Raw genomic sequence first — 12701 nt, 5'->3', positions numbered from 1 at the left:
CGTATAACATAGATGTCTCACTAATTTTCTTATATATAGTATTTGTATTATGCTTATATGTCTGGTCACAGTGACGCGTTAGAGTATTACATATGTTATGTCAATGTGGCAAAAATATACAAACGAATAAATATATAAATAAATGACGTTTCCGAAAATATTCACATGCCAATGCGCACTTTCGTTAGTACACGAGCACTCGCTACTATGACGTCCATACAAAATGTACCAAGGAATACTTTTCATACTGCTGGTTTAAAATCATTATTGCCGTTTAAATACTCCAAGTTAATTTCGTACGGTAGAGTGAATTGGATTTTTGTTACTGAAATCGTTACGAAGCGTCGCGCCCCCACTCAATTACCTCACAAACCTAACCTGTTTCTTTCATTGACATAATTTGATTAATTCTACGAGAATTTTACCAAACAGTCAACTTATAATGCGATCTAATTCTAATGTGATGACGGAATCGAATCTTTTTATATATGTATGATGAATTTTTATTAGTAGTCATAGCCTTTTTTTCATCTAAATCAAGGAAGTACTTTAATGTGAGATAATAATAAAATAATTCGACAATCGTTACAATACCCTCGAATTGAGTGATAGCTTTCGACGAACTGATTTCTATACGCACAATTTGAATACGACGATATTTACACATCATCAAAATCCAATTGAGAGCAACCATCTAATTGGCTAGACGAGAAGAAAAAACGAGAAAAATACGAAAAATCTCATACAAAATGCTCCATCTATTATTACAATTTAAGCAATTGTCCCTGGAGGAAGAGAGAAATGTTTTCATCACAGGAAATGAAACGAGCGGATGAAAATTTTTCGAGACAATGGTTATATTTACTCCTGATAATCATAATAAAAAAAACCCCCCCGGTAGGTAGACTTTAAGAAACAATGAAAAATGTAAGAAAAATAAAATAATAATGATGGTGGGACGAGTCTAATAATATTTTCAACTACAACATTTAGCGAATGCACGAAGAGTGCACAGATCTTATCCTTATTAGTCATAACCAACCGTACAAAAGCTTTTAAAAACATAATACAAACATACATATACGGTCATAATGTTGCCTAGCACAGCCAACACACACGACACTCTCAACCCACATACAATTTCTTTCATATTTATTTTATAATTTAAAAGCTAACTTAAAGTCTTTCATTTACACACGATAAGCCTAGTCATATACTAAATCAAATGAAATATCCAAAATGTCTATACCCTTTAGGTATAAACACAGGTAACCTAAACACAATCAGCTTTAGATCGTCGACTTCAGAGAGTCTTTAATTAATATCATGTATTTGATGTATTATGAACATTTATAAGAATTGTAAATAGGTTTTCAGCTGTTTTTCCTATTATGCTGTACATTAACATTTGAATAGTATAATACTATGATTACTAACAAAAATAAATTAAAATTGTAAAATAGAAAATGATCAGTAGATCAGTAGCTATTAAAATATACATAAGATGTACTGTGAAAATAATTTAGTAATAATAAAAGGCATTTAAAAATCAAAAATTAAATATTAATACATCTAAATGTATGCTATCTGCACAGCATACATCTTAGTGTATCCGGATCATTTTTTCACTATAGACCAAGAGTCCCTAAACTATGGCTCGCGGCCACTTTTTAACTGCCCCGCAAATGATTTGTTCAGATCTTAGTGTATGTATGATACATTCAACTATCCAACTATAATGCATAGAAAAATGTTTTTATTATTCAAAGACTGCGAGGATTGCGACACGATCGATCGAAATAGACACGAACCCAGTAAGTTATTATTGATTTATTTATAAGTTTAAATTTGGACCATTGTGGCATTACAGGAGTCCTTAATGTGCCACAATTGTCGAAAAAAATGCAGATATGAGAAAAATAAGAATATATACATACAGTCCCTGACCATAATATTACGCCACCCCGATTGAATCGCGTTCGCGCCCATTTGTAACGGTTATAAATAATTCACAATAAGATATTTTGGGCTAGTTTTTTTTGTAAGCTCATCCTTATTTGCTACTCTAAAAATTTTGCCTTGCAAATGGCGTCATCGGTCTTCGATGACCCTGCAAATCGTACGAACATAAAATCGTATAACATATAATATACATACATACAAACATATGTATGTATATATGGACATCATTGACAATGTATGCATCGATCTATGTATGTATACACATATTTATACGTTTGCACACTCACATTAATTTGTATAAATCAACAGTTCGTGTTGTATATTGCAATTTTTTTCAGGATATACAATATTTACATATATGTATGTACGTATTGTTGGCACGAAACAGTAAACGCAACTTTCAGATGTGGCGAAAAAAAAAAATTAGAAGAAAAAGCATGCGATGTGGCAAACACGCAACTTTATCATTACGTTATTGTATTTAAATATATATATCTATCTATAGCAATCAGATTGATTAATTTCGTTTATGTTTCCAACATTACTATATTGAGTGTATTCAGACTGTGACGAGTCCTAATTGTTATTAAAATCAACTCAGAGAAGTTTCTATGCGGACAGTCGACTAGTTGGGCAATCTATCGAGACGATTCATCGCACCGACAACCGGTAGGTAGTAGGTCTTTTAAAGACTTTATTTAGAAAATATTAGCATCTCATCAGATGTCGAAACAGTAGAAGTAGTAAAAAAATATTTATATTTATGTCAAATAATTGATATGTCCGGTAGTAGAGATGAAGAGATAAAGAGAAGTATGAAATTAGGATGGAGTGCATTTGGACGAATGCATGTGGTTTTTAAATCAGAAATGCCCCTCTGTCTGAAGAAAAAGATCTTCGATCAATGCGTTTTGCCAGTGATGACGTATGGATGTGAAACTTGGACACTGAACGTCAAGATGCTACCCAAAGTTCAATGCACTCAAAGAAGTATGGAACGCTGTATGTTCGGCAAACGAGGAAAGACAGGAAGTAGAACACGTGGGTGAGAAGTATGACAAGGGTAGTGGACATAGTGGATAGATTAAAGAGATTGAAATGGCCACGTGGCTAGAAGAATGGACGAAAGGTGGACAAAAGAAGTGCTTGAATGGTACCCAAGATAATGCAAAAGGGTAAAAGGAAGGCCGCAGGGAAGATGAGTAGACGAAATTAGAAAAATGTGTGGAGAGTTACGCAAAACAGAGATGAGTGGAAGCGTGTTGGAGAGGCCTTCATCCAACAGTGGACGGTGAATGGCTGTATAAGATGATGATGATCAAGGCAATATTAATTTGTGAGCCCCATTAGACGATTTCGTTAACCATCAAGTTTGTGTATTGCTAGTGAACAAGCCCAGCTTTGCACGGAATAAAGTCGTATACGTATAATGAAAACAAAGCATCATACGTCGCCCCGGTCGCCAATTTACATATTGTTTTCACACACTGTGCTACCAACATACTAAGGCTATAAATATCAATAACGAATGGCAACACAAGACAATTTACAAAATAAAATAGAGAAAAACCAGACGTTTTATTTTTTCATTATTGAGACGATTTTATATAATACGTGCTTTTTGCCCGATAAAAACTTCTCGGAAGTCGAGAGATGTGTCTTTGGATAAATCTTTATCTCAATCCCTCTAATAAGGGTCGGATATTAGCCTCACGTTCAATCTCCAGGTAACCATAAACACAGGTAAAATATTAAAGACGGCTATTCACGTAGAGATTTATCTGTAGATAAGTCACTGACAGGATCTCAATGACAGAATATGAAAAACAAATCTCACGACGAAAAAAAGCAAAAATAATGTTTACAGTCCGGTCGATTTTATTATAAATTTGTAATAGTAGTGACAAATGAGGATAGGTTGCCAATTTGTTTGGAACCGTTTCAACAATGAAATCAGATAAATTGGCAACCTCTGATAGGACCTGGAGTCACATACATATATCCAAGGTCTGGCCAGCAACACCGGGCCAGGGATTGAACTCAGTTGGTAGAATTATACGCTAACCACTGAGCTAGGTTGCTGGTTATTACATAAATTGAATTACACGGCGTTTCTGGGGCGGATGAAAATTTGTATGGGGACACCTTGGCCCGGATTCCAACCCCTTTCAAAACCCGACTTAATTCAAGGGCTCCGAGCCATTCCGAAACCCGATAACGTTCTAATTTGTATTCCAAATCCGGCGGATAAAAAAAACACTCGCTAGGCGCCGCCCAGGCGCATTTATTTATTTATTTTAAGTTAGGACCATTGCACCAAACAATACTAGAATTAGTCACCAAACATATGATAATAATTAAATATGAGGAGGTAAATTGGGAATGTCTTGCATCAACAGTCAGCACAAATATATACGTATGTGTATTTACAAGAACCAGCTGTGAATACAAAACATACCCGCGAGGCAAAAATAGAAGAGAGAAGATCAAAATTCATTCATACATCACAATTCAATTATGAAAACAACGATGAGCGCAGGCTATCAGACAAATAGGTTAAAATAACCTCTGATAAGTGATAATCAAGCTTCGGCGCGACCCTGCGCACCATTGTTCATTTTAATTGTAAACCCTATTTTTTGCTCTCTAGCTTTGTAGTTTGCCCTCTTTCCTGGAAAATAGCCCCAAAACTCCCATTTTTAGTTCCAAAAGCACGCTCCACCGCCGAAGACTACTGATAATATACTCACTGAAGTGGAAAATAAATTCAGGCACGGCACAAACGATTTCAATAAGTCGGATAGCTCTTAGAATAGGAGCCATCCATCCGATAAAGAACTGTGCGGGCAGAGGATACAACCATTATGATGATGTCTATCGCGCACATAATTCTAAAGGACATTAAGTCCCAACTGTCCCAGCATTTATTTTGTGCGGGTCTATCGATCCGGGCTCGGACCCAGCTAAGGTTCTAATTTGTCAAATTTCACGGATATGTAATAAAAACTGTCGAATTTTATAGCAAACACACTGAATCGCACGGCACGGGCGTGTTCTTTGCCTGCTGTGGTGAAAAAGATACGAATTTGTACTAGGAGGTCAGCAGTATGGCTAGGTGGTAGCGTTTATTTTAAGCACCGAGAGGTTACTGGGTTCGATCCCGTGCTAATCTTTAATGCCCCCCCCCCCCTAACCCTCCGCAGTCCATAATGTCATACGATGACGTACGAGTGTGAAGAGTATATCGGAACATGTGTGCGTTAGAACGAGACAAAAATAATATTATTTAAAATTCAACTCGGCGGTTCAACAAATATACAAGTACACTTAATAAAAATCTGAATTGTTTTTCGTGTTTCGTTTGAAATTGTGAGTCGTTTACAGATAGACACGATATCAATAAGATGTTAAACATTATAGTATCAGTAGGTCTTTATCGTTATCGTTATATGATATGATATAGGACAGATATCATATCATATCATAACATATGACAGATATTATACCGTACTCGCGTGTAATGTATGTACATAATAACATGTCTCTGCAATAATCTATATAAGTATATATAAAAATCAATGTTTGTCCGTTACGTATACGTTCTTATACCGTTTAACCGATTGCGATGAGTTATTGTTTGCATGTCCACGATGGTTTCTGTAAAAAAAAATCCCCCAAAAACGGGAATGAGTGGTATTGCATGACAAATAATTTCAAATCAGTTCGCAACCTACGTTGTTAGGGTAAAAATATTTGAATAATTGAAAAATTCTCTTGTTTTTTTTTTTAAGTCAAATCAAGTCAAGTTCGTCGCCTGCGTTTTTCCGACGAATGAGAAAGGGAATTGCACGGGTTCAGCTAGTCTAATATATAATTACGAAAGAGACTTTGTAACTATGTAAGTGTGTAATGTTGGTTGGTAACATCGAAAACCAACCAAAGTTTCTAAGACGACGATTAAATATGGTTTCGATTCGATATATATGTTTTTCAATTCAAATACATTTAATAAAAAAACAAATGAATATTTACTATTAGATTTGCCATGTTTAAGCTGTTTATATTACAAACACTGAGCGAAGTCGGGTAATACAACTAGTATACAATATTTTATATACATACATATGTAATTGGATCTTTCTGGTATACAACTATATAAAAAATAAATTATGGATGACAAAAATAGTATAAATGTGTACTATACTGGGAGGTCTGCAGCTCAAAGCCCATATAGATGGCAAAAACAACACAAATGTGTACTATAATACCGGGAGGTCTGCAGCCCAAAGCCCATATGGTTGAGTGGTTGTTGAGCAACGCCAGTGGCTGATTTTACCAATTATACACGTGAATGATTATTATTATGATTATGATCTTATTTTATTATTATTATTGTGATGTTGTTATTATTAAAGGGTGGATAGGAAGCGTGCTTTTCCCAGGAATCGAGGCGTTTTGGGTCTATTTACAAAGCTAGAGGGCAAAAAGAAAAGGTTCGGCGAACCTTAAACAAAGCACGGCGAACAATTTACGATGAACGGCACGCTTCCGGTCCGCTCACTAGTTATTATTATGATTATCATTATATAATATATGCCGATGGGGTCTACGTGACGAGACAGAATGTTAAATTACAGAAAACACAAATATCGGAAGGCAAAGATCGAAAATCGAAAGATCTTAAGTCGAAAGATAAAAAAAAATGGTGCATGCTAAACGGTACATACTCACTTAATTTGCGCGAGCAGGATACAACAGGAACAAGAGTAGCAGGCTTTTCCTCCCGTATTCTGCGCGCGCACATTAATACGGGAGGAAAAGCCTGTTCCTCTTGTTCCTGTTGTATCCTGCTCGCGCAAATTAAGTGAGTATGTACCGTTTACCATGCATGTTTTTTGATCTTTCGATTTTCGATATTTGCGTTTTCTACCATTTAACATTCTGTCTCGTCACGGAAACCGGTCAAAAACATCGAATCTAATTCTGCGCACGCACATTAATACGGGAGGAAAAGCCTGTTCCTCTTGTATCATGCTCGCGCAAATTAAGTGAGTATGTACCGTTTACCATGCATGTTTTTGCATTTTTTTGATATTTAGATTTTCGGTCTTTGCCTTTCGATATTTGCGTTTTCTGTCATTTTACATTCTGTCTCGTCACGGAGACCGATGCCGATGTTATGATTTTTTTATATTATTATGATATTATATTATTATTATGTTGTCATGATTGAATGTCTGGCCACAGTGACGCTGTAATGTCACTGCAGCTAATATGTTAAAATAAATATGGATGGCAAAAATAATACGAATGTGTACTATACTGGGAGGGCTGCAGCCCATGTGATCGAGCCGCCTCTGACGTAGATACTTCTAGTCCTTGAAAGACAGCGACCGACACAACTAGGAACTTATTGTGAACTCGTATTATCCGCTGGCAGACGAGTTTGAGAAACCGCAAATTACCAAAGACTAAGAAGTCAAAGTATGCAGGAAAATCGTCCAAAAACATATTAATTCGATTTGCCGCGGGCCGCAGATTGGATACAGCCCCAGTAGACATTCTCAGAAGGGCAATGGAGAGTCGCCAGGCGCATTAACCTTTTCCAGGCTAGACGTCGGGAATTAAGCGGACGTCGCTTGCGAAAATTTCGTGGAAGCTTCCCACACATTGAGAGTCACTGCAGCAGCGTGCATAGTAAGCAACAGGAAAAGATTTCTCGGTACGTGAACGTGACGCACCTCAAACTTACTCATCGGACGCACCTCGAACACCTGATATACATATGTATATACGTATGTATATTCCAAATTTCGAAAACAAAAACAAAAAACAACACTTCAGGATCAATTAACAAATTACTTTTATGAACGTGATAGCGCATAAGCGAACGTTTCGGCGTTTTTGGCGAGAAAAAATTACAACCATTAAAAGAGCCAACGATCAATTTGCAAACTGGTTAATGAGACGACGGGCATAGAGCGCGCTCTTAAGATTTAACGAATTGCTAATTCTATCCGGTAATTGGACGCTTCGAAAATGGCGATTAATTTTTATTATACAGTACACACTCTCGATTATCCGGGCTAACGCCGGGGAGGAAGGGCACGGATAGTCCGAATCATCCTAACGCATGTACGCTTCATGTGTTCATGCATTTTGTACTTGGTTATGTACAGTGTGGGTTTTTTTTTATTAGAGCAGTGATGTGCGATATTCATGATTCATGAATCATGAACAACCGTCTCGCTCTGCGACGAAAGGGTCTGTCAGACTGTATTCGTTGGGGGAGGGGGGGGGGGTGGTGGCCTCATGTTGAGGGCTTCAAGGGTCAAATTCCGTGACCTTTAGAGCGGACTTTAAATCCGAATTATCAAATATTGACTTGGTTTCGAATATAATATATCATACAGGTAGTCGTCGACTTACGACGGTTCGCACTTTTTACTTTATCTATGTACGTAGTAACAATAGATGAAGTTTTGTGATCATGCGAAAATTCGAACTCGAGATTTTGACTGATTCGAACTCAGAATCGATCACTGATCACGTTTTCATGATCTAGAAAAAAATGTGTGTGTGTGTATTTTGGGGATATTTTAAACACCGTTAGTCCTATCGAACTGAAACTTAATATCGGTTACTGAAATTCTTATCGACACGACGTAAATTTTTTTCAAATTTTTAAGTTGACCGGAAATGGTACCTCCCCTTATAGGTGTCCTCTTTTTTTTTAAGTTTTTGAATTCAAATTTCTCCCAAACCACTAACCGAATCAGACTGAATTTTTTTTAAATATAATAGAAATAATAATTTTTATTTTTAATTAATTATTTTTCGCACGAGTCGCACACGACGTTAACAAACTCGTACGGCCATTTTAACTGTTCGTTATTGTTTTCGGATGTTTATTTTCTCAATTTCGTGTTGATTAGTGTTCAAATTTTTATTTATAAGAACATTTATAATGTGTGCTCATAGTGGCTTATAAAGTGTTAACTCGTGTTAAAAAAAAGAGAAAGGTGATAGACTTAGAAATGAAACTCGAAGTGATAAAACAATATGATAGTGGTAAAAAAGTCAGTAAAACTACCGAAAAAAAATAAATATATATATATATATATATATATATAGATTCGACTTACGACCCAGGTTCAGGAACGTATCTCCGCCAAGGAATTATTAATATGGAATAAGTCGAGGAATACCTGTATTTACAATACAAATTTTTGTTTCATAATTTTATTTAACTCATCATTTATTAGGAAAAAAACGCTTATTGTTAAGCAGATAAGCGGCCGTTAGTAGTTAGTACTAGTGTTTCCAAAATATAAAAAAAAAATCTAGTCAACCAGCCTCACGAAGTATTGAAGTTGTCTTCTAATCCTAATTTCTCATGGAAAAACCATCATACACATTTGACCGCTAATTGGTATTCCTTTTGCTCGTTTTTGATTAAACCACATGAGCATAATAGTTGCATCCAAATCTTCGTATGTTGACATTTTCATACATTTTCGTTTCGAAGGACCTGTAGAACTATTACAATCTCTCGCGAGCAGGTGTATGTAAATCTGAAATATTTTCGAGTTTATAGCAAAGACAATGATTGATAATAATTAAACATACGTATGCTACAAAAAAAGCTGCTCTGAATACACGCACGTATTACTTCTTCGCTGATTAAAAGCGACTCAAAGACGTTATAGCAATAGTAAAAGACATTTCTGTGTAACATATTTTGCGCATTTCTCACCCCACACATGCATCTAATATCGTCTACCTATGTTCCTTTCACCCTTTTACATTCTCTCGTATACTATTCTAGCACTTCTTTTGTGCACCTTTCGTCTATTCTTCTAGCTACGTGACTCGCCTATTGCCATTTCAATTTCTTCACTCTCTCTCCAGTATATCCAATAGCTTTGTCATACTTCTCCCCCACGTATTCCGTTTCCTATCTCTGCTCATTAAAACAAACAAATGTAGACAAGATTTCCTGCTTATATATATATACTATATTGAAAGACATTTTCTTTCATTTCTGAATAGCCCGAGCTATATGTCAAAAACGGGTCTACGTGATGAGACAGAATGTTAAATGACAGAAAAAGCAAATATCGGAAGGCAAAGATCGAAAATCGAAAGATCTTAAGTCGAAAGATCAAAAAAAAAATGGTGCATGGTAATCGGTACATACTCACTTAATTTGCGCGAGCAGGATACAATAGGAACAAGAGGAACAGCTTTTCCTCCCGTATTCTGCGCGCACGGGAGGAAAAACCTGTTCCTCTTGTTCCTGTTGTATCCTGCTCGCGCAAATTAAGTGAGTATGTACCGTTTACCATGCACCATTTTTTTTATCTTTCGACTTAAGATCTTTTGATTTTCGATCGTTGCCTTCCGATATTTGTGTTTTCTATCATTTAACATTCTGTCTCGTCACGGAGGCCGGTCAAAAACATCTAATGTTATCCTTATTTAGATTGCAGACGGATTTTGGATATGATAGAATCGTTTTAAAGATTAATTTAGCTTACATCCATTTGAAAAATATTGGTTCGTATCATACATACATATATATAAATATATGTATATGGTACGCTATTCGGTATGTGTGTGTGTGTGTGAAGATAACGCTTGACGGTTAATGCAATGGATTGATTAATTTTAAAAGTTTTTTAGTCTTTATCTATTTGAGTAAATTTGGTTTGAACATGTGTGTGAATAAAACATTTGATGATCATAGATAAATCAGTTTTTTTTAAATCGATAATTTATCAGATTATTTTCCTTCATATATATATATAACTAGTGGTAATATGTACATATACATAAGACGGTTAAATTAAAAATGTTATTAGTTTCAAATGCAACAATTTAATAGTTCTGTTAAAAATTAAAATAATACAGACAATTCGATTAGCGCGAGACTTACGAGAACCGAGCATGCTGTCGCATTCGTGCAACGTGTTTCAACATTGAAAGGACGTAAATTAATTTCTTGATATTTTTTATTTAACTATGTATATAATATTATTACAATATAATTCAATTCTTTAATAATAATACTGTAAGCTTTGCTGTCCATAACATGACGTTGACAATTACTCTTACCGTCTAAAAAAATATAAATCTCCATTAATATAAAATATATAAGCATTCCATCAATAAATTAATAATACCAACAACTTACGTATTTTATATTACAATTTTATCAATGTAAATATTTCAAAATACGAAACACGAACTCAAAACGAACAAAAAATAAAATCAAATTCTATCGAAAGCTATACGCACGAACTTTGTTGTATTTCTTGACCAAAATGCAATGCGAAACTGAAACGAAATGTAATTGACCATCGCTTTGTTTCGATTTTTTTCTTCCGAAGTGATTTATTCATATCGGAATCAAGTTAAAGTAATATGATATAATTGAATTATTATTGATTCAAATCAATACATGATAAATGAGCGGGGAAAGTTTCGCAATTTGATTCAAATTGTAAATAAAGTTCTATTTTACACATTATTTATAAAAAAAATAATGTGCAAAACAGGAAACGGTCATTGGATCGGTAGCTATTATAATATAAACGCATTATATGAACAATAAAAAACTTTTAAAAATAAAATCACATTAAAATAGACACAAAAAGTCAGTGTGTCAACAGCCTGCAGCCCCAACTGAACGCACCTAATAATTTAAAAAAAATTTTAAAATTCAGCAATTGAACCACGAGCTCGTGAGAGTACAGAGTTCGTTCCCCCGCAGAACGAAATCAATTTAACCTCATTCAATTTCGTTAAACCAATTATCTGATGTACCACAACATCGTGCCGAATTTAAATGGTCGTCGGCGTCTTCGCGCTTTCGGCCAAAACTTTTATATCAAAAATCAATACTGCACACACAACAGATGTGTGATGATACGAACGCGATGATAAATAATAAAAATAATAATATTAAAAAAAAACACACATACAAACAATTCGCAAATCGCAAACACAATACAGATCAACACTTATCATCGAGCGAGACAGTTGGCAGCCTGATATCGATAAATTCGAACATCGGTAAACAGTTGCAGGTGTGATGTGATGTGACATGACGTGTGAGCATCGGTTCATTCAAACTGTCAAGTTGATGATGATTCATATCGGAGATGATTTCGTAGAGGGAGGGGGGGGTGAGTGCGTCTCGAGGGGGTGCGGGCGTGGTTATCGATTGGCGGCGGCGCGTGGATTGAGGAGTGGTTGTGCTTGGATGTTGGAGCTTACCTTCGCTTAGCTCCAGCTCCAGCTCGGCCAGCTTCTCGCGCACGTCCGCCGGGAGATCAGCTGTGTCAATGGAGAGCGCGAGATCGGCCATGGTGGCGCCGGTGAGGGCCAGCCAGCCGGCGTCAGCCGACAGCCGACCGCCGGCAACTGCCGCCCGCTCCCTCAGCGCCCCGGACGCGCAGACAGTGCACCAAACAATCATAAACACAGCCATGCTCTGCTTTTCAAAAAACGGAAAAGGCGCTCAAACCACGCCCGGTTACACTGCTTCGATCGATGTATAATTTAGCCAGCAGCGTAGCTCGGTCGTTGAGCTTCTGCCTGAGTACCGAGAGACGCCGGTTTCGATCCCATGAGGTGTCCTCGCTGTTGGTCACACCTGGATATTTGTTCACCATCCGCCTTTCGTCCATTCTTCTAGCCACGTAGCCCGCCCATTGCCATTTCAATCTCTTTAC

General features: G+C 36.3%; 1 protein-coding gene across 3 annotated transcripts in view; it reads right to left on the bottom strand.

The window, feature by feature from the left end:
- Positions 1 to 12404, bottom strand: part of DIP2 (disco-interacting protein 2) — a 154898-nt gene extending 142494 nt beyond the window's left edge. For 2 of the 3 annotated variants that reach the window (XM_077445955.1, XM_077445956.1), the window contains exon 1: positions 12244 to 12386. In XM_077445955.1, the coding sequence (XP_077302081.1) occupies positions 12244 to 12334 (91 nt within the window). In that variant the 5' untranslated portion in view covers positions 12335 to 12386. Of the gene's footprint in view, positions 1 to 12243 lie in introns of all 3 variants that reach the window. The other variant, XM_077445954.1, reaches the window with a different exon arrangement.
- Between the last annotated feature and the right edge of the window lie 297 nt (positions 12405 to 12701).

Source organism: Arctopsyche grandis, chromosome 2, assembly GCF_051622035.1.
Source record: "Arctopsyche grandis isolate Sample6627 chromosome 2, ASM5162203v2, whole genome shotgun sequence".
Lineage (NCBI taxonomy): Eukaryota > Metazoa > Arthropoda > Insecta > Trichoptera > Hydropsychidae > Arctopsyche > Arctopsyche grandis.
The sequence above is the reverse complement of the archived record's forward strand: the minus strand, read 5'-3'. Positions and strand labels throughout refer to the sequence as shown.